The sequence below is a fragment of the Falco naumanni genome, chromosome 13, assembly GCF_017639655.2.
Source record: "Falco naumanni isolate bFalNau1 chromosome 13, bFalNau1.pat, whole genome shotgun sequence".
In the NCBI taxonomy this organism is placed as follows: Eukaryota; Metazoa; Chordata; class Aves; order Falconiformes; family Falconidae; genus Falco; species Falco naumanni.
In genome coordinates this window covers 3,536,905-3,564,132 of record NC_054066.1, presented here as the reverse complement: position 1 = coordinate 3,564,132, position 27,228 = coordinate 3,536,905, and the positions used below count along the sequence as shown (strand labels likewise).

Here is a 27,228-nt window from a genome sequence, read left to right as displayed (position 1 = left end):
TGGAAGTGAGGGTGTGCTTGTAAAATGTGCCAAGTACAAAAAGCTGGGAGGTTCTGTCATGGCAACAGCAGGAAAGGGATATTCCCGTTCCGAGTCCAAGAAGCTATGTGACCTTAGGAAGCAATTAAAATATCATAGGGTTTATGGTTAAAAAGTGCATATTAACAGATCTGGTAACAGTCTATTAATCTAAATTAATGATTTGCACACCAGCAGAAAAAACTGAGGGACATTAAAGATGTTGGAATATTTTTTAATCAGAAGATAACTGTGAGCCACCAATATTATGCAACATTAAGAAATGACAGAAAACACCTATGTTGTTTTTTAATGGCACTGTGCTAAGTGTTGGTGAGATGTTGTCATCAGTAACATATAGTTTTTGTTGCTCATAAACAAGATGAGATCTTTCTTTTTACAAAAAAAAAAAAAAGGCAGGATTTGCATGTAAAGGTTTTGAGACTCTCCTGAGAGCTCAGAACTCTTAAGTCTAGTGTGGACAAAGTATCAAAGAAAGCGATAACCACTGATTCAGTAGGTCCCAGCCAGACTTTCATCAGAAAAAGGAGTCTGGCGAAGGGTGAGAAAACATGAAGCAATCTTTAATTTAGAGATATTATAAGCCACCACTCCTGTGCCTTATTCCTACTTTTTCATAATATTTTCTAATCGTTGTGGCTACCCACTTTAAGCAAAGGGTGCTGAAGTTGATTTGAGATATTAATGTACTTTGCTAGGACCATATCAAATATTCCCTCACAAATTCTTCTCTGTCGAGGGAACATGAAGGGAGAAGTCTTCAGTCTTCCTGGATTCATAGAACTGGCTTCAGGATGCAGTGAAGGCAGGATTTCACTTACTGGTCTTTCAGTTGGAGGGAAAAAATCCTCTGGTGTATTTGACCAGGGTGACTGACTGTTATGACTCTTCTCTCAATGGGATGACTCATAGTTGCTGTGAGGCATGTTCCTCTTTAGATTGTGAAGATCAACCATGAGAGCTGATTCATCCATGATTCATGAGCCTGTGCGTTTAGCCGTTTTTCTTCATGAATGCCTTTCTTCACAGGGCTGAGCCTCGTGGTAGCAATTACTGAATTTATCTCTGCCAAAACCTTGAGCCACCTCAGCAACACCGGTAAAAGCTTAGAGAAGTGTTTTTATTTACAAAACCTGATACATGACCCTAAGTTTTTGGTGTGATGTGTTTTTCAGGATAGTGGTGGTGGTATAAACTCTATATGTAGGGCTTTACATAATAGTAGAAGGAAGGTAAATTTCTTTCTATTTATTTTGCAGAGATGTGAAATGTACTATGTCTGTGGAAATGCAATCTTCTGAAGCATGGCATGGTAAAGGGCTGCCCAGTAATTTGTTAATTCTTTGTTTCCATGTGGATAGTTTCAATGACTAGTTACTACAATTTCAGAATAATATCCGGAGTTTTTAGGAGGGATCCTGGAGTTACTGCCAGTTTTCTGGGATACTCTAGCTACCACAGAAACCAGAAAGAAAAGCAGAGTAAATTTGAGCCCCTGAAAGGGGTTATCATTTGTCTGCTTCATCCTGCCCTGCCCCCCCCCCCCCCCCCCCCCCCCCCCCGACTTGTAGGTCTGCCACACTGCCAGATTCTCTTATGTCTCTCCAGTGTCAGAGGTGTCTTATGGAGGAGGGGTTTAGCCTTATGCACCACCACCTCTCCTGTTCTTAGGTGAGGCAGGTCTCCTTAGGCCCCGATTATTCTCCCTCCCGACAGTTTCAGAAAGGATGAATTGTGACTAAGCCTAAGTTTTTCCCTCAGGTGACTAGTCACACAGACGTAAAATAGGGATAGGATAATTCTGGCCTGTTAAGATGTGGATGACTGCCACTAGATAAATTACTTCCTAGCAGTTCTGCGAGACGTGTAGGGAATGAGGGAGATGGATGCTGGCCAGATGCTCTTCTCAATAAGCTTTAAAACCTGACAGAACTGCAGGCAGTTAAGGGATGCCTTATTCCTCCTCCGAGTTCAGAAATAAGAAAAGGGGCATGTGTGTGTGTACCCGGAGCAAGGGCAAGGCTTTGACAGAAGCAAAAAGCACTGCCTCCCAAACTGAAGGGACCCAAAGCTGCAGTGGAAGGGCCTTTTTGTGCAGGGGTTACAAGATTCAGACAGAATTCCCTGATGCTTGAAATGATGTTTATTTTAATGTTAAATCAGCCAGGGTCTGTAGGTTGTACTTGATCCTGTCTCCTTACTCCAGATAATGTAAGGATTGAAGGGAACTTCCTTTCTGATGTTTTCCCCTTACTCCTTACATACTTAGATCCTTTGCTGGAAAGGAATCTCCCCTCTGCCTCACGTATTGTTAGGGTGAGATTCATCTTGGTTTATTTTAAACATTTATATTTGAGCTGGTTGTCTAGATCACCCTACTGTTAGTGGAAAGGAAAGAGAATCTGTAAGACATAAACTGTCTGACCAGTTTTGGACACTGACATGCACGAGGTATGTTGCACCTTAAGATTTTGTTTTCTGTATTGGATCTGTCTCAAATTTAGATTAGATGAATCTCACCCCTAGTACTGATTTATTGAGCCTTTCCCAAAAGGTTTCTGGCGAACCAGAGAAGTTTTACCAGAAAAATGTTAGAGAAGTGTGGTTATCAGGTTTAAGACAACAGTCTAAAACAAAGAAGAGAAGGTGGTCAATAATTAAACTGTTCCTTCCGTATGCAGTGTTCCAAAGCAATTGAAATTCCCAGACCTAAATACACAATTTGCAGCAGGTTTTGCTAGACCTGGACAGAGGCTGTAGCAAAGTCAAGTTCTCTGTGGACTGTGGCATGCAAAATAGTAGTACAGTTTGTTTATATAGCTGTAGTGTTTCCAGGGAAGTGTTTGAGCTATTTGCCTAGGAGGACTGCTGAATCTGGTTTTAATAAGAAAAATCTTTATCCTGATGATATTAGAGGTGTGGTTTTGTAAGCTAGCAAAGCTACAGCATTTCCCCAGGAAGGGGGATATTCCTTAGACCACGCCATGCCTAAAATTTTTCCAGTAGGGATCTGTGTAGATGAGAAAGAAGATGGTTTTTTTTTTTCTACAGAGAGCAAGAGAGAATGGCTTTGATTTCTCTACAGCAATAGAAAGTAGCAGATACTTTTATGGGGTTTCCTCACATCTGTATTCAAAAGTTATTTAAAATAAAAAATTGTCATTGTGTAGCAATACACATTTTTTGTCAAATTGAGTTGCAGTCTTTGAGTAAAGGCTATATATATCCATCTGCATAGACATTGTCAGCTGCAGTCACTGCATTGCTTTTCATTAGTGTGGCCCTATTTTACCAAATCATTTTGAACTGTGTGTGGAATCTTTTATTTGGTTTTAGGCTTTTTACATATTTTTTTTCTCCAAATGCATAGCTTGATATTGAGTTTTTCAAATGTCATATTTTATGGAGCAGAAAAACTCCTTCTCTTGAATTTTATCACAACAAAGCTGCATTTTCAGTATTTTGTGGAAATACTATTTTACAAATATATAACTTGGGAACTCAAATGTACTTGAATACTGGTTTTAATCTAGAGTGCCTGGTTTTCTGGGTTATGTAGGATATTTAGAGATAATCCATTGAAATTACTTTCAGAAAAGAAGATTCATAGATGTTTTACAGCATTCAAGGTTTTGTAAAGAATTCTGTGGACTCCTTGGTGCTTCTGTGCTTACACATTAGAAAAGCTTGGAAAATAATGTCTTAATATTAGAAATTCATCTTAGTTCTGTAGAATTATTTGAGTTAGAGCAGACCTAGAACAATAAAGTAATTTCAGTAAAGAGAAGCATGAGAACATTTTTGATTCTGATACAATGATGTTTGTATCTTTCTGCATTACTAAATACTTTTCTTGAAGATGCAGCAAATTTGTGAAGTGTTCCTGATTATAAAACAAAAGAAGAAAATAAAACCCCAGACAATGTGAAGATCTGCATAGATCCTGGCTTGCTGAAGCTTCTCAGTTTCTGTAAACCAGATCACTAATGCCACCTTTTATGTTTGAGGCTGTATAAAATTATAGAATTGGTCTGATCTTCACCTTCCCCTTGCACAAGTTTTTACAGCAATTGAACTACTCTAACTTTGAGGAAGTGGTACTGGATTTAAAGAAATCTCTGATTAGAGCTAGACTTGACCCACCTTTGAGTAATCTAGGACATCATTACAGTTACTCTTTCGTTGACAGAGAACTCATGTACTGGTGGTCTTGCAAACTAAAAATCAGGACATCAGTAACAAGGTATGGTTTTGCTTGTGGGCTCTTCTTGGGAGAGATCTAATGCCTCAGAAGAACATTTACAAGCTGAGTTTCTTCAAGCAGCCAAGTCTGTTTTGAAGTACCAATGCAGAGAAGTACCTGCTCACCAGCTTTGGCGGGGGCAGGAGGGAGTTGGGGTAATGTTTTTTCCCTACTTAGTATGGTCTTAAGTCTAAAACAGGAATGATTGAAAAATAATACTGCAGGCTGCTCTGCTAATAGTTGTTGAGCAATGTCAAGGTTTTTTCATTGTGCAAGCGAAAGCGTTTTTCTAAGTGCAAGAATCATAAATGTCTTCAGATCAAAGTGAGCTTTCTGGTTTGTGCCTTACGGTCAGTGTTAATCCTCTCTTTATTAACAGCTGCACAATACCATTGTCTTCGAGGGTGACTAAAAAACACGATGTAACCTGAGTGGGAATTTGTGTAACTGTTCTAATGATGTAATGGCTGGATTGGGCTCCAGTTGGCTTTCTTGTGGCTTTGAAAGCAGCTCAGAGGTAGTTACTAAAAGAAAGTTGATACTAGTGAATACATTGTGGGATGGGTATGTTGAGAATGTGCTGTTTAATATAGCCAGTTTTTGAAGTGTAACATTGTTTCAAAAGAAGCTGTTAATTTAAATAACTTCCAGTCTGTAAAATGACAGTCCAGCCCATAAAAAGGTAAGGCTTTTTGCCAGGGCTAACAATGCTTGGTTCTTTAGTTTGCAGAATAAATGTGGCAAGCCTTTTAATGCTGACTTTTTTTTTTTTTTCTGGCTTAGGACTAAATATTTAATCAGTCAGTATAGATTACTTGTTGATTTCAAATCATTTTAATTTATCTAGTGTTTTTCCCCCCCCCTAGGGATTCTACAAATGAAACTACTGCACATTCAGATGCTGGCAGTGAGCTTGAAGAAGCAGAAGTCAAAGGAAAAAGAAAAAGGGGCCGTCCTGGCAGGCCTCCAGTATGTGTAATTTAGTTTTGTTTTGTTATGCATCTATTTAAAATTGACTGCAAACTGTTTTTCATCTTATCATCTTGTGGTCACATAAATAGGTTTTTAATGAGTCCTATGTCAAACTTTATGAAGACTTGTAGTATGAAATATTTATCAGATTGATATACAAACAATGTTTGGAGTATTTAAAAAGGGACATAAAAATGATCTCATAATAGCTATTATTTTTTCTTTTGATAGCTACTTTCATGAACACTATGATTTTATTATTATTGTTGTATTGCAACATTCTTCCAGACATGAGAATCATCTCAGTAAGCACAACCACTTTGTTTTGAAAGTTATAATGGATTTTAAGTGACAAATTACATTTGAGCCATCCTAGTAACTGATAATCTCTTAATGCGAATGGAAGAGTTGCAGCACAGTATTAACTAAATGCCTCAGAAGATCTATTAACACATCTTAAAAATTCATGTAATTGACATACGCTGTGTACTGTGTATAGGCTGGGAGCTTCAGCCCCTTCTAGCATAGTGCAGCAGGTGATACTGCTGTCTGCTGTGTAAGGTTTGCTGTTCTTCAGTAGTCTTTGGCCATTGCTGGCCCATGAATGGGGACGTACAGAAAAAATTCCCTGTTACACAGTATTTAAAGAGGCTTTCTCTTTTATTTTCATTAATTTTATAAAATAGCTAATTTATTGGAAAATATAGAAAAAATTCCGTGTGTCATGATGTCCTTCACTTTAGTTCTCCAGGGTCATCAGATACAGTTCTCTTGATTACATCGCTTGAAGTACACACTGTGGAATAAGATTTTTGGTGTTTGTGTGTGTTACTGTTTTGATTCTTCTCTTAGTGTTTGTCTGTGAGTACACCCTCAGTATGAATGTGCTATATATAGCACTAGTAGCTTGGGATTTTTTAATTTTTAAATTTTTTTTACTTTAAGACTTTCCACCCTAAGTCTAACTCCTTAAGCACGGGCCAGTGGGGCTGTAACGGAGAGTACCGTGTGTTCCTCACACGTGCTGGCCAAGCTGGAGCAAACTCCTCCTTAGTATTGGTTTTCAATTTGCGTCACAGTTTCTGGGCTTGCTTTGAGAGCCGACATTTTAAATCCTAGGCTTTTCTGGGCACGTCAGTCTTCCTTTTTGAAAGCTTTTGAACAGTGTTTCCTATGATGGCATATATTCTTCATCAGACAGACACATGGGGCTTCTTTACAGGAAGCTTTAAAGAAGCATGTAAAGAGAACAAGTCATCTATTTATATAGCTTGTAAGCAAAGGGCAAAATCAGAAATTATCTGAAGAATATCTCATTAGTAAACCTATGAGTTTTGAAGATGTAAAAAAAACCCCCGAACCCACAGTGCAGTCCAATTGCTAACCCAGAAGGTTGTTAGAGTGTAGGAATTTTAAGTTAAAGCAACACTAATGATTTTGTAACCACCACACACTCACTGGAAAAGAAAAATGAATGTTACAAAAGGTGTTTCTCATCCCTCTGAGCTTATCATTAGCTCCCTTGGGAGTATTCACTGAAGCACTCTACTGGTCCTGCTATCAAGTTTCTACAGAAGGAATTGCTCATTATGCTTAGAATAACTCCAGGCTCATTAAGTGTACACAATTGTAAAGTGATGAACATAAAGACGAAGCAGCCATTGCTTCATACATAAAATGATGGACTGTGAGCTGACTATTGCTGCTCACAAGTGTGAGCTCACTATTGCTGAGGAGCAAGACCTTAGGGTTCTCAGTTGATTGTACAAAAGCCTCATCTTAATACTCAATACAGGTAAAAAACCCCCAACAAATCCAGTCTTAAAGATCTGAGAAAGAGAACAGAGAGTAAAACAAATACTGTGTCCACTATAAAACTGTGGTTTGCCAAAATTTGGAATAGTTTGCACAATTCTAGTTTCTGTTACCTTTTTGACCTCAACTCCAAAATCTCAAGAAAGGGTATATGAGGATGGGAAGAGGTTCAAAGAAGAGAAACAATCAGGGCTAGTCATGGAATCTGGCCTGGAGGACCTTAGGAGGCCTCATTGCAACCTCTGCTCAGAGCAGGGTCAGCTGTGGGATTAGACTACTTGGGGCTTTTCCAGTCTGGTCTTGGAAACCACCAAGGCTGGTGCCAGCACAGCCTCTCTCAGCAACCTGTTTCATCTTATTTCGTGAAAAATTTCTCCCTTGTAGGCCATCAGAACACCTTGTTCTGCAGTTGATGACTACTGTCAGTTGTTTTCCCACTATATGCTGTTGCAAAAAAGCCTCACAGGGCAATGTTCCTGGCCCCCTGACCATGTTGGTAGCCCTCTGCTGAGCTTGTTCTATCTTATCAGTACCTCTCTTGCATTGAGAGGGCCAAACCTGGACGTGGTATTCCAGATATGGGCTAAGAAGTGCTGAGTGGAAGGGTATAATCACTTTCCTTAGTGCTATATTGCTGTTTGTACAGCCCAGGGTGCTGATGGCCTTTGCTGCTCAGGCACATGGCTGTCTCACGTCCAGTTAGTTGTCTTCGAAGACCCTGAGGTGTCCTTTTCCACAGAACTGTTCCCTGATCAGCCTGTCTCCAACCTGTGTTGGTGCAGGGATTTATTCCTCTGCCAGGGGCAGGTCTTTGCGTTTGTCCACGTTGGATTTTAAGTGTACTGTTAGCCCAGTTCTCCAGACTGTCAATAGTAGTCTTGCCCTTGATGTCATTGAGTGGTCTCCCTGCCAATTTGGTGTCATGTGCACACTTGCCAGGAGCACAGTCTCTCACCCCCTCTGACTATTTGATAAAGATAGGAAACGGGACATGTTCTAGTTAGACTTGTGTTGTACTCCCTCACGGCCAGCCTCCAGATGGAGGATGATCCATTAATCGCTGTGCTCTGAGCCCGGCAGTTCAACCACTTGCCCGCTCATCTAGTGGTCTACCCGTCCAGATCACAGCTTCCTGATTTGGATACAAGAATATTGTGGAAGCCTGTCGAAAACCTTGCTAAAGTCAAGATAAATGGTATCCGTTGCTCCCCCCTCATCCAAAAATTCAGTAATTTTGCTATTTTTTTGGGTGATGGCAAAATGTATATGTCTGAATATACAATCAAATCCTGCTTTCATAATTGATACTGCAGCAACAGAAAGGAATAAATAAGGTTTTTCCAAAAAAAAAAAAAAAAAGACCAGAAAGGAAAAAAACACTCAATGTGTAATATTCTTGAGGAGAAATGCAAACATCTTGGAAAGTCAAATTTAGGCAAATCAATTTATAACATTAATTGATATTAAAAGTCATGGACTTAGTAATTGAGGTATTGGTTTTGCAAACATTGTATTTCACTTTCCCTCCTCCTCCCCATTGCTCACCTATCCATGCTGCTAACCCATCCGCTTCCCTCAGGTGAATTACCTTTCTTACAGGAGGTGCAGCTCTGATGTTTTCCCCCTGCTCTTCCATCTGCTAATGTGATTTTTATTTTCTCCACAGGTACTGCCTACCTTTACTCTCAGATGTGAAACAGATTAAAATATTTAGCTAAATTCAGAGCTGTTTTTCTCAACTGATACTTAGCTTTGATGTTTTTCATTTCTATTATAGACCTAGAGAAAGGCTTTTCTGCCTAAAGGCTCTTCCACTTTTTTGTGGTATTTTTTTTTCCCGAAGTAAAAAATTATGGTCTAATGAGATTTGATCTTTCCCTGCAAATGCTGATTTGCTTATGTCCTTAGGCCATCACAGCTACAGTGACACATCTGCCATAAACATATTGACCCCTTTTGGAAAGAGTTTACTCTTCTATGCTGTTTTGTCTAGCTGCATGGTTCTGTTACACAGCTGCACACATTGTACTCCATCAGATATATGTATTTGTTTTAAATAGGTTGATCTCAAAGGTCTTTTCCAACCTAAATGATTCTATGATTCGGTGATTTTAGTGGAAAGATAAATTACTTCTAGAGGATTTTTCAGACTTTCTTCCAGAGAAAGACATTCCTCTTTGCAGATTTGAGACTTCTGTAAGGAAATGATCCTCATTTGAAAATTTGCCATTTGTAGCAAATACCTCTTCAGTTCGTAGAGAACCTTAATATTTCAGGGAACCTTTCCTTCCTGGAAACACTGCTTTCCAAGTTGCCCCTCCACTTCTACAAGAGACTGTTCTAATGAGCAGGTAGAGAGTCAACTTGCCAAGAGATTAAGTCCTTCAGAATAACTCAGAAGCTAACTTGGTTGCCGTGAATTTGCCAGCCTTTGCTGTGAATTTAGCAGGAGTTGTACCATGTCCTGTTATAGCAGTGACAGTGGTGGGGGCTGGCCTCCCCCTTGCCCACATCTGCTTCTAAACACTGATTCTTGTAGACCAGATGCCTGTTGGAACAACTGGCCAAGAGGTGAATCTGTCCAGTCAGTGGGATATTTGGCTCAGTTTATGCAATACTGTATGTGAGCATACCATCTGGATAGAGGTTTAGTGGATTGTGTGGGGTGGGAGCATATAGGAGTGACCTATAACAGGCCTCTGCTTGAAGTTGGAGTAACGTTGGCCAAAAATGCCTTTTCTGTCTGCTGCATTGAAATACCTGGGTATGACATGGGTAGGGATGTGCTCTCCTGTTCTAACTAGGGGATTTGAAAGCCCAAGGACCTATATAATAGAACGCAGCTTTCACATTAGTGAGCTCAGGCTCAGATCAGTTATTTATCTGTTCTTTTTTGTTTCCTCTCTTGGATCAACGCTCTCTGTTCAGTGTTGTTGGCATGCTTTATTTTAACCTGTGTGGCCTTACCTTCCCAGGAGCTCAGAATAGCTTGGCTTAAACCTCAGTTGCTAGAGGTTGAGGGAGTGGGAGAAATCCCTGGCTATCTGTGTTTCAGCTTTGAAGTGGGAGTAGACAGATTAGTAGCCTCTTTGACTTAGAGGACAGGAAGAAACATCAGTTTTTCTGTTCCAGAGGTGGCAATTCTGGGAACTCTGCTGGTGTCCCTCTCCTTCTGTACTCGGGGCCACAGCATGCCTTTCCACATTTCTTCTCCACAGATTCCTCTATTAAGGCAAGAGGGATCAAGGCACTTCTGATCCCTTTGTCCCCACTATAGACTGTACAGTTTTGCCTTCAAGTCCTGTTGTATTTTTTCGTATGGAGGAGATGGATCACAATACCTTACCTTTGCATTCTTATGTGAAATTCTAACTTTGCAGCGGACTCTTAGCCTTATTTAGTCTTGTAGCATGGATGTTAAATACTGCAGGGGATTGAGTTTATCTTCTAGTTCCAAATCGTACATGTCCTGATTAATAGTAGGAAGGAATTCCCTGGAAGAATTTTTCATAGTAGTTGAGGTCTGTGGTTTGGTGTGACTTACATCAGTGTCCTGTTTCAGCTTGCTTGCCTGATACTTTAGGTCTGTCCCTTAAAACTGAAGAGAATGTCTTACTGTAGTTCTGTGGAAATGCAGTGTGCATACAGCCAGTATGTGAAGACTTCTCTATCCTGCCGCTTGTAGCTTCCTAATGGAGAAATCTTAACCGCATTAAAATTTTTCCTTTTACGCTTTTGATGGGATGGCCTTTGTAGTTTTGGCAATCTAATCTATTCTTAATTTTTCTGTGGAAACAGTCTTGGAAGCAATTGCCTCAGCTAGAAGAACTGAAGTGATTCAAGCAGACTTGACGTTTAGAACTCTTGCTAGGTTTTAAATTAAGGATGAAAAAAAAGCAACGCTACCGCCCAACACTGCCTGTGCTGTTTTTTGTTCTAAACTGCATATGCTCCAGCCGAAGCAGCTCTGTGTGCACTGGACGTTAGGTGACCTGCATCTGTCTTTATTTGTTGGATGAGGCTTTTCATGGGGAGCAAAAAGTCCAAAGGACTGACTGAATCCAAGAAGTTCAACTGTGATGATATGAAGTGTGCAGTAGCCTTCTTTTTTTGATAAGTATTAATTCAGAAAATTCAGACATTACCACTCTTCCACTTAACAGGAGGTTATAATGCAGAGGCCTCTCAAGAGGATGGTGCCTTTGAGAGGCAAGTTCTTCAGTCTTACTCAAGTGGAAGCTTTTTCCAGCTATCTTAAGAAGTGGGGTATTGTTCTAAATTACTTATGGAATGAATGCACGTGGAGGCCATCATTGAAGGTGGCAGGTTAGGTGGAGTTACTGACCTGTAACACTTATACTGTCTTTATTTCTTCTTGAAGTGCATCGGATCAGCTTGGGAAATGTTAATGGAAAATGTCAAGCTGCTTTCACTTTTTTTGTTTGTTAGTGTGTAAATTAACTTTCACTATATTACTTGATTTTAGAAATGTGGGTCACTTTTTCCTCACAATCATTGTAAACACACAAAAGGGAAAGTATTATCTAGCTAATTTATCACAAAATTCTGAATTGTCATAGTTTTAGGTTAGTTACAGTCAAGGTACTTTGTTTCCTGTTTGCGTTAGTTTAGGCCTTAAAGCAACAGGTAAACTATATGGTTGTCAGTACAGCCATCTTAGAGATGCTTCTGTGGCATATTATGGAGCTTCTGAATTTGTTAATGCTGGTGTGTATAAATCCTCCGCTTTAGTTGTTGGTTGAATCTGCTGCATAGATCTGAAAAATCATAAGTTCTGTTTACGTTTGGTGACTCCGTCCATTCTGACAGCACCCCAGTCTGACTGTATGTCCTGGGTCTCAGTGAGAGCACAGATGTAACTGCTACAGGTTCAGAGCTCCAAGCAGCACCTTTCTTGGTGTGTGATTAAAAAGCCTCAAGCTTGCTTACCTTGTGCTTCTTTACCCCTCCCTCTGGTCGTTCTGTTTCACCTCGGTGTCAGCTCTCCCATTGCAGCAGATGCCTGGATTATGGAAATTCTTACAAGGATTTATGAATACATTAGATACAATATTGCTAACCACCTTGCCTTTTCCATGACTTTTAAGAGATCCCTCACATAAACAGGAGAAAAGTCAGTTTTGAGTCTGAAAAACAATTAGTTCTTACCCACCCCAGGATTCTGACAGATTTAAAAAGAAAAACAAGAAAAACCAAACCCCCATGCAAGATTGGCAGTTTAAGGGGGCTTTAGGCAGAAGCAGGAAATTTATGGCTGAAAGGGGCAAGCAATAAAAACAGTTCTTCCTGTTAAGAAGCCGAGGTTCTATTTTTTTCCTGTATCTTGATGACCTTTTGGTGGTTCCTCACAAGAGTAGACTTGCTACAGATTCACTCTGATCTTACAAAACATCACACTTTTACACCTGTCAGTGATAGTCTGACATGTTTACCAGAGCCACATTCGTCCTTGGGCTGTTCCTGTGTGGGAGCTCTTCATGGCATTAGAGGATAGGTGTTTTGTGTTGAGCTGAAGGACCACCCTTTCCTGTGCATGCAGGTATCTCTCTTATAGGGGTGCAAGGCTGCCTCTGTTTGGTATGCTCAGTGCCAAACGTATTTTAGATTTGTAGCTTGACTTTGAAACTCCACTTCTAAGAGCACCCTGCCTCTGCAGATATTCCGCAGATATTCTGTATCATGAAGATATTTGCATTTCTATGGATGTACCAGTCCATGCTTTTCCTTCACTTGCATCAGTGGTGTTGGACGTCTCCGTCCTGGGATAGAATCACAGAATACCACGTTGGAGGGGACCTAAAGGACCGTCTGGTCCAAACTTTCTTGGCAAAAAGCACAGTCTAGACAAGATGGCCCAGCACCCTGTCCACCTGAATCTTAATAAGTGTCCGGTGTTGGGTGATCTACCACTTATCTGGGGAGATTATTCCAATGGCTGCTTATTCTCATTGTGAAAAATTGTCCTCTTGAAATAGGGTTACCTATTTAACTTTTCTCAGGAGTAGGAACCTGTATGAAGCTGAGATCTGTCAAGATGGCCTGCAAAGTTTCTTGCTGTTAATTCAGGGACTTTACATGCAAGTAATGTCTGTCAACAGCATTGTAATATTGTATGTTAATGAGTAAGATAATGCCTATTCCTCAGTTCTGTGCCTTGCGCTTGCAAGACTTCATAATTGGAGTGCCTGGCAGTTTGTGGAGGCTGGGGGATCTGTGTCACTTGCTTTCATGTTTGCACTCCAGAGTGACATTGAGCTTGGGCTTCCTGCCAGATGCCTACTTTGTGGAAGTGCTCTGGAGAAGAAGTTCAGTGGACACCCTTGCTCTGGTGCCTCTCCACCTGAAGATGATATTAATCCCTGCCTAACTCGGAAAGTTCTAGGTTTGGATTTTCTTCGGTTTCTCAGTGGAGGATCCTTTGCCTGCTTGTTTTGTCTCTTGAGGCAAGATCCAATACAAATCCTGCATCTGGATCATCTGGATTTAGCTACTGCAGCTTGGATGCAGAATGGCTTTTGTTAAATGAAAGGCTTGGTTTCTCCAGTGAGAGAGATGTTCTCATTGTCAAAAGAAAATCTATACCAGAGAGCAATGTTATTCAAGTAGACTTAGTACTATATCTGGTGTTAATTCAGGTCTAGGATATTGAGATATTTACTCGGGCTTGAAGAATCTGGTTTTGTCGCGTAATTCAGTCAAAAGTACATCTGTCTGTTATTTCTGTACTACTTCTGAGAGCTCACTGGTGTTCTCACCTTTCTATTTCAAACTATGAGTCTTGGTCAAAGCACCCCCCTTTCTCTAGGATACCTGACAAAAGTGGAGTTTAAACTGAGCATTTACACGTCTTGTGGTTACTCATTTTGAACGTGTGCATGCTGGTCCGTAGTACTTATGTACTATGTGTACATTGCTTTTCTTGTTGTTTTTCTCCTTGCTTTCCAACAAGGTACCTTTTGGATGTGCATATCACATCTATGTCCTACTTGCTTTTGCTTCATCCTTGCAGAATTTAATGCCTCCTTTTGAATGACATGTTGAGAAAAACTGAGTATAGAGGGGGCTTGCATTAGCTTCTGTGGAGGGCATCAACTTGCATTCCTGCTTTCATTTAGTAGTATTTTTAGCTAGTTGAACTGCTTATGGCTTACTGTCACGCAGATTCAATAAGCACATGGATTATAGGTCTCAAAAGAGTCAATTTACTTCTAATTCTTTGCCATTTTATTAAATAGTGATAGTGTGTCTCTTTGGAGCTCAGCAGACCTCAAACATTTCACGTATTGATGGCTTTCTTGATGATAAAGGCAGCTTTGCACGTTTAAAAACTCATTGAGGAGGAACACATATTCTTTTGATCATAAATGCAGATGTTATCAAAAAAACTTTTTGCAGAGACTACCATTATTTCAAGCTTTCCAGCTTGCATTTGTATGCAAGTCCTTAATTGAATATTTGCAAGAGGCAGTTGCAGTTGCACCTTACCTTGTGCTTTTCTTTAGCTCTCTGTCCCCACCAGCAGTGATCCCTTTTAAAGTAAGAGGAAAGCTAGGCTGCAGGTCTGTCTTCTGCCAGCTCTTGTCCAGAAATTAGATCACTTTCCTCTACAGGAAAATTCTTAATGTGTCTGCAACTAGAAGATGCAACCAAAAATGTTGACTTAATGTTCTTTACTAAATGCTTAATACAAACTGGCTGACTGTATACTTGAGTAAACGGTACCATGAGGATACTGTCCTAAATTTAATCTTCAAGTTGCTTGTGTATTGTTTTGTTTAACATAATTTCTCAAAATAGCTTTATTGTTCTGTGGAAAATGGCAGCTTTTGCTTTTGTCTGCTTCACAGTAGGGAGAAAGAATAGAATATGGAAGTAAGGTCATAGCAGGAATCTTACGTTATCTTCCCAGAAACTTTTTTTTTTTTGGTTTGCATAAGGTGACTTAAATTCAGAGCAAACCATTCACTAGGTGACTTTTCAAATGGGATCTGTACCCCCTGATTATAAGCTTGATGAATCTAGAGGAAAATTTGCATTAAATAATTTAGATTCACTGGGAAAATGTTTTAACTCATAAAGTTTTGAAACTAAGAGGCTATTATGATCTATTAAATCTGGCTGTATAAATTCAGTGATTTAATTTGAGTTGAAGAGCTGACTTTATGTACACAGTTTCTTATAAACATTGTATAAAAGAGAAAATGCAGAACATGAATGGTAACATGGCAAGTGTATTTTTAATAAGTTATTGTCTTCCAGAGTTAATTAGTTATTCTCAAAGTTTATTTTGTGTGCCAATATAAAACACTTTTGCTGTCATGTCTGTAATTTGCTACTATTTACCTAGTTGTCATGTTGTCAAGCATCTTTTTTTGTTAAGTAAGACTAATATGGGTATTGATGTGAACTGCTGCTCCAGAGTTGGGAATTCACCACTGCTTACCTTGACATGACAGTGGCTTTTAAGTTGTTCCTCAACAGCTGGCGATAAATAAAAATATATGTACCTGTCTGAATAAAGCCCTAAACAACCTAGTTGAATTCCATTTCGTAGCTGGTCCTGCTTTGAGGAGGAGGTCAGGCTGGAGACCTCCTGAGATTCCTTCCAGCCTGGCTTGTTTTCTGATATTTGTGTGTGAGTGTGTCAACGTGTGTGTAATATTTACATGTAATTGATAAAGATACATTGAGTGATTTCAGATATAGCTATAATAAACTTTCCTTCTGCTGGTTTTCTTTGCCCAGTCTGCCACTAAGAAACCGCGGAAGTCTCCAGCAGACAAGGGTCGTTCTGAATCTGGAGCTAGAGGAGCAAGTCGTGGAAGAGCTAATGGCCACCCTCAGCAGAATGGAGAAGGGGACCCTGTCACTTTGTTTGAGGTGGTTAAGCTGGGAAAGAGTGCTATGCAGGTAAAATAACTAATTGTGTTACCCCTTCACAATTCAGTATAGCCCGATTGTAGGACTTCAGTCTAAGCTACGCTTTTGTGATCAATTGTATTTTTTCATAACCTGTATCTGTCCAATAGCCTGTCTGTGTATGATATAGGGACAGAATGTGCTTTGATCGAGGACTGTCATACATACTTCTGAAAGACTAAAACCAGATCAGAAAGTCATGTATTTCAAATTCTCTATTATTGTGTTTATTACTTCCAAATTGAAAATACATGTCTGTGTTAAGCAGTCCATTAAAGAATATCCTGTAATAAGTTTTATATGAGGAAAAAGTATATGGTAAGTGATTGATCTGAGGCTTTTTTGTTTGCTTGTTTTTTCAAAAATACCTGCTGACACAAGCAGTTTTGAGTACTTTTGCACTGTAGCTTGCATTCTCCTTGCTGTCCCAACCAGAGCAGCAGATGAAGGCTAAACTAGTTGCCCAGACTTCCTCTGTGTCTGAGGGACAAAGATGGACAGGTGTTGAAGGTGAATTTTTCAATGTAAAATAAATATCTAAGATAGTTGCAATGAGTTGCCTCTGAAAGTGTTTCTTACTCCTTCATGTTTTGACCAATTTCAGAGGTCTTACAGAATCTGTTGGGCAGATGAGTCCCACCCCAAGAACCTCTATAGATGATTTGTTTTCGCAGTGCGTGTATGCTTTCACTAAGCTACTGTGCTCCAGCTATTGTTTTTGGCACTCAAAGGAGAAACAATGGGCCTAAAACACTGTTCGTCCGGTGCAGTGCGAAGGCAACAGTCATTGCTGCTGAAGGACTGCCTTAAGCGAACCTCCTTTGCTGTGCATTTCAACAAAGCAGGACTCGTGCAATATCAGTTAGTTAGTTTTGACTTTGTGGTGCTAACATGAGAAAATAATAAGTGAGGAAAACAAGTAGCCAAGTCCCATTTTCAATATTACCTTTAGTGTAGCTAAAAGCCAAGTCTAATTAACCCCCAAAGGAACCTTGTCTTCCAAATGAGTGAAAGCTGTTGGAAATTTTCTCCCAGACTCAAATCTGTGGAAGGTCTGAGAGATAATTTTAAAGAAGTAATAAACAGGAAGAAAATGAGGTTTTTTTTCTTTGTAGTTGCTCTATTTACAGTTATTCAGGATTGACCCTTCTTATCTAGTAGGTGAAGACAGAACAAATTTACTCCTAATAAAGCTACAGATTCCTTGTGCCTTCTCTTCCTACATGTTGTAAGTCAGGGCTTCTAACTTTGCTTGGTTTTCAACACTTTTTCAAATTTCGCTTTTGGCAGGATTTGAGGAAACATCTGGAGTTTATTTTCTGGTTTTACTGTGGTACAGAACATACAATATGCTTTATGTAGCATGTTTGTCTTAGAGTTATTGATATTTGCGGGAGCCAAATGAGAAGGAATGGGTGATTGCTTTGATATTTGATGACTCCGTGTGTGTGGAATTGACTTTGATACATTTCATCTATTTCAAACGAGATGCCATCAGAAGTCTTCTGCAGATGAAATTCTAAAAAGAAATTGTCTGCACGTTTGTATTAAGAAATGTTTGGAATTCAAATACAAAGGATTTTTTTTGAGAAATTTACTATTTGTATATGCATAGGTAGGTGGGTCTGTGTGTCTATATTTGTGTATACATACAAGTACATACATACCTGTGCATGCATGTGCTTAAAATGTGCCCAGCCTGCATATATGAGAAAGAAGTAGACAGCACATTTTAAGCAGTGGAGAAATGATAGCAAATACTAAAGGAATAGGCAAGTTTATTTGAAGGCCTGGGTTGCAAACAGGCATAAATGATTTGAGCCATAATTTCAAGAGTACGTGTCACTTGTGCACCTTTGAAAGTTTTACTATTGGTAAAAATATTACAAAAAACCCCATCAAACCCAAAACCAAGAAAGAAACAAACCCTATAGGGGGAAAGAGGATGCAATTAATTTGTGATTTAATATTTTTTAACTTGTACTTCTGGACAATAATCTCATGTGAAATCAAGGTTCTATAAACCAAACTTAATAGCATCCATATACTTTTTCCTTAATAGCTTAGGGATTGTGATGTAACATTTAGGAATGCTTGGCATTTTTGTCCTTCATAGCTTTGGTGCAGGTTTTTTGTGGCCAATTTTAGCAATTTTGTCAGTATTGCAAATTTTCAGACAAGTGCCAGATATTTGTATTTGTCAGAGCCTATTATTTCTCAATATTTAGTTCTTTCCCCGTAATGTGAACCTACATTTTTCTATAGCACTCTTATGTGTGCTTGCAACAATGAAAACCCAGAAAAATTCAATTAATATATTCTGAGACTACATGGGAAGCATCTGCTTTCATTTCTGATCTATCTGCCCCTGCTGTTTGCTCTCAGGATTTATTGTAGTTGTTAGATTTTTCTGGCTTTGTGTGTTGCCAACTCATGGAAGTCTGTAGCTGAATTCAGTTCTCACTTTTAAGTTTGTCCTCTATTTTGCTTCTCATAGCAGGGTTCATTTACTACTTCTCTTCAGGCTTATTGCTGTTTGGTTCTTACAGTGAAACAAAGTTAGGTTAATATTTTGTATTTCAAGTGTACGTAACTTCGGAGCTGCCCTTTGCATGTAAGTCTTTGCCTCTGTTATGAAGTGCTAGTTGTGTTGGTGTTAAGTCTCATTTGAACTCTATGAATTGATTTGATACCTACACGAAGTTGGTATCGGATTGTTGTCACTGTTTTTTAATCTGCTCTGTAACCTTTTGTACAGTTAGTTGCTTCACAAGTTTTTCTGTCGGCAACTCTCAGTGTACGAAGTGTGATATGACCTGCTGTTCGTGTTTTCTGTGGGTACATCTTGTTAGTCCATTTAGACTGTTCATAGAGCTTTTTTCGGCTCTGTGGGTCTTTTTTTTTTCTTAGGCAAACATGACACACTTCTGCTTTTTGTCATTTGTCTCGTTTATTTATTTTTTCCCTTGAATGACTTTACAGAGACAGCTATATCCACTGTATTTCCCCACCCTAAACCTCCGTAGCAGCACAGGCTACATCCCCACTTCTTGCGCGCTGAGCTGCCCGAGTTCCTACCGACGGGAATGAGGGGTGTGGGTGAACCTCCGCTCCCCCACAACAGGAGGCTGATCTGTAGCTTAAATCTTCATAGGCGTTTCCACACTGGTCTCTGACCCTGGCATGAAGCCAGCAGTGAAATAAAGAGCGTGTGATGATCTCAAATTTTATTTAGGCCTCCGTCTGAAAATTTCTTGTAAGTAAATTACAACCAATTAGCTGCAATGCAGTTGGTGCTTCTGTGTTGGTCAAACCAAGCATAGAAGTGTTCTGCTTTCCCGTGTGCAAAGGGGATTTGTGCCTCCCCCAGAACATCAGAAGTGGTCATCAATAACCTTAAGAGATGTTCGATAGCAAAACGTGAGCAGACCTGTGCCGTGATTACTCGTTATACTGTGCGTTACCAGTTACCCTTAATCGACATCAGCAGTTTGCTGCAGATGAGATGCTATTCACATACAGAAATGCAAGACAGTCAGCTCTTCCAAAGAGCTGATATGTCTTTATGCATCTTGTTATTATGGCACTTCCTATATAATTTCAGTAATTTTTATACTTTCATGGCATTTAGGGCAGAAATAGACCATGTGGTCTGCGTACTACCTCCCTGCATAGCTCACACCATGGAATTACACCCATTCTTGCATTAAGCCAACAGCTTCTTTTACAACCCTCATTTTTTTATAGTAATAGTAATACTAGTTACAGTTAGTTAGCAGTTGGGGAGGGCAACCTCAGGAACCGTAGAGGAAGACCCCAAGTTTTGAACATCGTTGTTCCCCCTGGCTCTCACTGCAGTGGCTGCTCCCCTGTCCTGGTGGTCACCGGTGCCTTGGCTATCACAGGGGAGAACTGGGCTGGCCGAGATGGCATGGGAGGTGGCACTGGCCTTGGAGGAGACACCGGGTGCTGCCCCCCGCAAAGCAGGGCCACTCCTTAGGCTGGCTTTTCCCAGGGAAGGAGGTTGGTAGGAGAACAAGCCCCAGTGACTGCTAAGCTTTTATCAGCTGGTTCCTAACGCATTCTGCATGGATTAAGCTTTGGTTTGCTCACTTCTTTCAACTCCCTGGAATTTTATGTCACAGTTATTTTAATCACATAATCATTGTGCAATATAGATAATCCCAATTTTCCTTAGTCTTTCCAGTGGTTCTGGTTGGAAAGGATTGTTCCATGCCTGCTTTAATCCTGCGTAAACTGAGGCTGCTGTAGAACAGATTGGTCCCACCTTCTCCCACACCTACAGCTGATGTTTTTTGCACCTTTCTTGTGTGTTTTGTAGTTACACCAAGAAACGGATTTAATTAGAACCTGACACTTTGGATTTTTTTCAGCTGGATCAGCTCACTGATTCAACCCATCTCTGGCAGCAGCTCAGACTTATTCTCGATTAGAATGACTATACCCGTCACCATATCTACCTTATTTAGGAAGAATTACATACATTTTTTTACATGTACACTTGAGCTTAAAAACATCGGAGCAGCTGTAACTGGATCATACCAGAAGGCCAATATCCTGTCTCTGACAACAGCAGTTAAGAATGAGAATAAGAAGGGAAAAATGTTTTGGGAATTCTCCCTCCCCTGACTGTTTGTAGCTCAGGGTGAACATGGTGTCCATGTTCTCAGTAGCCTTAATGGCTTTCTCGTCCCTTCTTCCTACTTAAAGTAGGGTAGTTGCTGGCTAGTGTCTTCGTGTCTGCCTCAGCCACTTCAGGGAGTTAGGGTTTTTTAAGATTAATGATGTACAGACATATTAAGTGTTATCCATGGTTTTTGTGTTAAAGGCATGTTTTAATTTAATTGTCCTTTGTTTTATTTTAACAATTCTGTATTCTTCAACTTGAAGGATGGATAATAACTTCGGGTTTTCTCAAACGGTCTCAGAAACTCCTTAGGAGTTTAAGTATGTGTTCTCTAAAGTTTAAAGGGTAAAATATCTGCAGCTATTACTGACATTTAAACTAGTATTTTGTTTTCATATTACTAGATGGATTTCTTCTGCAGCCTAGTTTTGCTTTGCTTTTGGCTGTATGCTACTGAATTGAAATCAAAACTAGGTACATGTTTTCATGCTTGTTATGCTAGGAACAATTTAGCCACCAAACAAAGCATTAAATAATTAGAAGGATATCCCTTAATACCAAATTAATTTTTCTGCAGTTACCACAAAAGATTTCTTTTCTCTTTTGATGCAAGATGATCTAGAGTGATTTTGCTGTTAATGTGAACACATGTGCCAGTGGTGCAGTGTGTAGAAGCATTTATACCTGAAAATACCATTATATTTAAAGCTGGAGAAGTCTCTTGCTGTTTTAAGTGTCTGGGGTGACCTGTGAACCCTTTACAAATTGTGCTAGCAAAAAACTTGAATCATGTTTTTTAATAAGTTGATGGCTCTCTCTTATTGGAGTGACTGACTTTGTTTCTGCACTCTTCTAAGGATTTTTGTATTCTCATGTTCAGTGTACATGAGTATTTTTGATGCTTTGTAGCACCTTGGAACCATTTATGCCCATGAGTGGCCCAGCTCCAACAGACGCAGCCTCTTGGAAGTTGCATAATGGGTCAATTGTGAAAGATTAGCACCTACAAAAATTCTGTACCATAGTAGAAAATCTGCTTGGTGTGAGGCCGTTGCATGGTCCACCTAGCATTTCTGAGGGCGCAGGTGAGGAAATGCAGCTCTGAGCAGTGCGGATCTGCTGTGACAAGAGTGCTTGTCCTTGGCAGTTCCTGTGATTTTAATCCATTTGAGAGAAGAATTTTTCCAGTAACTTTTATGCACGTGTGTAATGCCAGTTAAATTGTGCCAATCAATTTTATCCTTCAGTAGTATATTTTTCTCCCAAATAGTTCCATATAATGTGTTACTCTGATTTTCCCACATAATATTTAATGCCCATTTTGCTGCATAGAAATATTTATTTATATGAAATACCAAACTCTGATATCTTTGTATGAAGAATATGAATCGCTTAGTTTTATTGGGAATAAATACTCCTAGGATTGTATTCCTTTCTGTTCTTAAGGAAAAAAGAAGTTACATAGGTATGAATATACTGCATAAACCAGATTTTCATATTTTTGCTTATGGTGCAAAAACCAACAGGTACTTTTACATTAAAGGAAGATATATATTTTTTTAAAGAATCATTTTGGCTTTTCAGAAAGTGTTTGCTAGGTGGTAGCAAAGTGTGAAGTCTTTAATAATTTAAAATGACCTGACCATGTTTAGAAGTAAAAGAATAAATTGCAGCTTCTCAATACACAGTTCCTTTTTATTAACCTTACATTAGGCTTTTCAGTGGGTGTATATTAGACTTACTGTCTTTGATTTGGAATGCAACCAGTCATCCTGAAGTCTAATGCACAATCTTAAAATTACACATACTTTCCTGTGTTAGGAACTGCCTTCTCCCCAGTAAGTGTCTAATTACTTTAGTTTTCATGAAATTTAACCGTAAAAGACTTGTATTATTCCTTAAAATACCTGCACAGATTCACTTAAAAACTTCTATGCAGAGCATTGTAAGACTTTCACTACTTGCCTTTCCTTCCCTGTGTTCTTATTGTCAGTGTACTCTTCAGTTCTCACTCTCTGTAAAAGCATGTCTTCTAGCTTTTCATCTTCTCTTTGGGCTGTTCTTTATACAGATATTCATATTAATTTCACTGTGCATTCCTTTTTTGTTTTAATAAGCTTTGAATTTCATTTGAGTAACTTTGGGTTTTTGGCAGAAGATGTTAGTATAAGCTTTGATTTTGTTTTTTTTTTCCCTACCTTTAATGTAAACACACTGCACATCTGTTCTGGTGTAATTTTTTGTTCTGCCATATTCACTGTAGGTGAAGTATGTCCACAATCAGCTGTATGAAATGGCGGATTACTTAAATTTTCTTTATACTTGATTTGCCTTTGCTTATAGTTGACTCAGATCTTACACTTGAATGTGCACTTTGTATATAGTGTCGTTTGTTTTCACTTTGTGTTCGTAGCACTGCTGCCAGATTGTTACTTAAATTGTGAAATAGCTTTTAGGAAATCAACTTTCATTAATATTTAGTGGGACTGGTTTTTTTGGGGTTTTTTGCTAATTTGCATGACCTGGCAAGGTATCATCTGCAGTTAGTCCCTCCCTCTGGTTCCTCCAGCACTTAATGCTCCTGGATGTAGTCATGTTCACGCACTGAAGGAATATGAAATGGATTCATGGCTGTAAAGCCTCCAGGAGGTAATAAGATAACTAGCTTCATTATTTCATTCATTGCATCAGACTTTTGCTTTTACTGGCAATCCAAGCTGCTGGTTCTCTTCAGTACTATAAAATGTTCCTATTTACCTATTAGCAGACTTTGAGATGTGAAGGTCAATACATCTGCAAGTCTCCGTGATTGATTTTAAGTTGTTTACTCAGGCTATGGATCTATTCTGCTACTTGCTTTAAGGTTCTTATTTCTGAAGGGTTGCCTATTTGGCATATTCTTCGAATTGTGCTGCATGATGGTTCTTAGATAAACCCTGGAGAGTTAAATTCTGTGAGATTCTCTTGGAAGCTGTTAGGGACTTTTAAAAATTCCTGTACTGACTATGCATTTGTACTATACATCATCTGCCATTTGCAGAAGACCTTGATTTTTCACGCAGTTCTTCTAAGAATAGAAGCATTTTCAGATTTAAAAAAAAAAAATGCTTGAGTCTTGTTTTTGTAACATGTATGGACTTGTTATGCTGACTGACTCAGATGTGGTGCATCTCTGTGTGTGCATATATATATATGTACATTTACATGTGTGTATGTTTATGTCTAGGTGTTTTCTGACAGCAGGAAGTGAAAGGGGGTCATGTGGATGTTACTGGAGTCATCTTGAGATTTTATCTATGTAACTGAGCTAGATAATTTTTTACTTAGCTTAAAATTTACTTCCAGTATTCCTTGCCTCACTCCAGTCTGGTAATGAAGATGAGAAGCTAAATAATTTTTTGTGCACTTTCTCATTCATTGTGCTTCATAACCTTGTCAGGGGAGCCTTTTCCCTGTGCACGTGCATTGAATCTGGCGAATCCCAAAGGCATGGATTTCCTGCACCTGGGCAGAGTGCTGTGGCACGTGTACTGTAGATCTGCTTCCCAGGAATGCTGAGTTTATCATGTATCTCATGCACAGCATGCAAGTGCACATTTCCGTATGGTAAATCCATGCTCTCTTCTCATCTGAAGGTAAAAACATTTGGAAGCAGATGGGTACCACCAAAACAACTCATGCAGTCTATTCCTACCATCTTTCATAAGTGTTTTGCAGAAGTAGGCAACAAGGCTCTTGTGGGGATGAATTCTTCTGGTGGCTGGAGCCTTCTTGTAGCTACTTCCTTTCCAAAGAGCTGACCAGTCCTTCCCTCCTCCTGTCACTGCATGTGCCGTTGCTGCAGTACCAGTTCTGCACTGGGGACAGGTGGCAGGGAGGGGGCCAGGGCAGGATGCTTCTGGGTGAGATGGTGACTGGATGTGGGTTGTTCCCTGATTTTGTTCTTTGCTTATGTCTGAGAAGCTCTTAAAAACAGGGTGACTGGATAGAGGCTGCTCTAACAAGATAAAATCATCCTGGAGGGTTTGCTTTAACCTGTGGACTGTTGGTTAGAAGTCCTTGTTTTTAATAGGAGTCCTTCTCTCTATGCATTTTTATGCAAAATAATTCCTTTTCTGGTAGTGGTTGCTTGTTGCAGCACTTGCTACGCTATTGCCTGTTTGATTTCTTTTTTGCTAGTATTTGTCCTTTTCCCTGGTGTTTGGATTATTGCTGTTTTTTCTCGATTCAGTTGATACTTGCCACTGTTTTAGGTCTGATTTGTATAATTTTTATTTTTTCATCCTAGTGTTTTCAGTTTTTATAGCTCTCTTCTGTTACATCAAAAGTCAACAGTTTGATTAAGTTCCAACTGTTGTAGCATATGTAGTCTGGCTTCATTATCTCCTGTTGTCTTAAACTGTAATCTTTAAAAAAAATTTACCAACAAGCGTGCCAAATGTGCATGGGGTGTGTGTGAAAGATACAGTTCTGTGGGTGTTACTTTGATTTTGATACCCTGAAAATACCCCTCTTATTTTTAGGGATTGGTGAATACAGTTTGCGTGACTTGTACTGATGTCAAGAGGTCAGGTGCCTGTGCTTGGCTTGGTGTGATCCCCAGCATTGTTAAGCGGGAGCCAACGCTTCTCACTGCGAACCTGCTCTAGACGGGTGGATTATGCTGCCGTCTCCACTGGATATTGGCTCTATATATGTGTGCATGTGTGTGCACACGTACACGCTGCAGAGGATGAAGGCAGTGACTAGCTTGTGTGACTACATGGGCTGTGCATGTGAAGTTAGGTAAAACGAATTGTACCCAAACATTCAACATTCTAGTTGAAGCTTTGCCCATCCTCTGCTAGGGCTAGATGACACAGGAGGCAGGCTTTGCCTGCTCTCCCTGCTCTCCCTGCTCAGAACCTTCCCTCTGATTTTGCTGTTTTTTATCTACTGCTGCCACTGAAGACTGCATTGCCTCGAGTCTGGTCCATCAGTCTTGAGATCGGCTGCTTGTCTTTATTTTTCTGTGAATTGCATTATAGTTCTGTGTTAAATGTGAGCGCTGTACTGGGTAGGACAGAGTGGGCCCTTAGTGCCCAACGGCACAGCATGTCCCTCAAAATTCTTTTTGTAGGAAGAGACAAAAAATACCAGAAGGGAGATGAGCTGCACTGATGCTGTGGTTTTGAGGTAGCACTGCAAAAAAACAATTGAATAATTGTTTGAAAGAAGCAGAAGCAAAAATAAAAGATATTCCTCCAGGTCTCTCCCCTCTGCTCCCCCTTTTTTTCAGTCCGAATGGGTTCACTTGTAATATTTATAGCACAGTCCAGAAACAGTTGTGGTGGTGTAGCTGAAGGGGCAGTATGTTGTAGCAAGAAACAGGAGTAATTATGAATGTAGAAATGAATCTCTCAGGTCAGCCTTGCTTCTACAAGGGAATGTTTTATGTGAAACTAGGCTGTGGACAGTGCTCAGATGCTGGCAAACTAGTTACTAACACTCAGGAAGAGCATCTGAGACTTCCCAGGCTTGAAGAAGAATATAGGAGACTTCAGAAACTGTTAAGAGATGTGTGACAAGAGTGAGCAAAGATAAAGATATGGAAATGTTTCTGTTGAAGCCGTGTGGCACAGTGTAGGATTATTCTGCCTGGAAAGAGGTGACCAGACGGGAGCATGGAGAATACAAACAGGAGCTTCAGATTTGTTTTCTCTTCTTTGTAAGAATTAGGTTGCATCAAATAGATCTAGCAATTTGCAAGTTTAAAACAAAACAATTACTCTTTTTTTGCAGTGAATAATTAAGACACATTGCTGCAAGATGGTGTAGGTATAAAACTTCCTGGTTTTGACAGATGCGTTCGTGAGAGAAGAAATACGCTAGGGTCTTAAGGGTCTGGGAGAGTAATTCAGAAGTATCGTTATATTCTTGCCTATTCATATATTTCTCCCTACATGTGTAAGCCCTGTTGGGCAGCTGAACCTATAGTCTGACCCAGCACAGCTGCTATTTTCTTCAGTGAAAAAAATAGCTGCTGGCAATTGCATGTTGTTCTGATATCTCCACTAATATAGCTGTTCAAACAAATCTTTTAAGCTGGTAGTACACCAGCAGTCTGGTTGTTAAGGTTTGTCAATATTTGGTCTAGTAAATAATTTTTACGTTTGGCTACATTTGGTTTTGTGTGCCCTGGAGAATTCTACTGGTTGATTGAAATGATTGATACTTACAGGAATGGGTCTAAATTCAGGATGAAGTAGCAGCGAAGCGTTCTAGATAACTGCTTTTGTGCTGCTGCTTCGTGTCCCCTCAGCTTGTGGGAAGATGAATTAGAGGCCAAGACTTCCTTTTTAATTTCTTCTAAGTAGCAGATGAACCTCTTCGTAAGATTGTTTCTCTTACTGGGCATGCATGTGTGAGTGTATGGGTAGACAAAACCTGTAAAAGCTTAAGCTTCCTGGAAAACTAAATGTTTAGAGACTCAGGCTGGTTGTTGAGTAACATAATAATATGGATCGTCTCATCCTGTCCTGGGTTAAGGAGAACAGTGATCAGTGTTAAACGAGAGTGGTTGGCTCAGTTC

The 27,228-nt window shown here is 39.7% G+C and overlaps 1 protein-coding gene across 4 annotated transcripts in view; it reads left to right on the top strand.

The window, feature by feature from the left end:
- STAG1 (stromal antigen 1) overlaps positions 1–27,228 on the top strand; it is a 199,381-nt gene that overhangs the window by 44,475 nt on the left and 127,678 nt on the right. For 3 of the 4 annotated variants that reach the window (XM_040612606.1, XM_040612608.1, XM_040612607.1), the window contains exons 3-4: positions 5,149–5,251; positions 15,821–16,000. In XM_040612606.1, coding sequence (XP_040468540.1) covers positions 5,149–5,251; positions 15,821–16,000 — 283 coding nt within the window. The remainder of the gene's footprint in view (positions 1–5,148; positions 5,252–15,820; positions 16,001–27,228) is intronic. The other variant, XM_040612609.1, reaches the window with a different exon arrangement.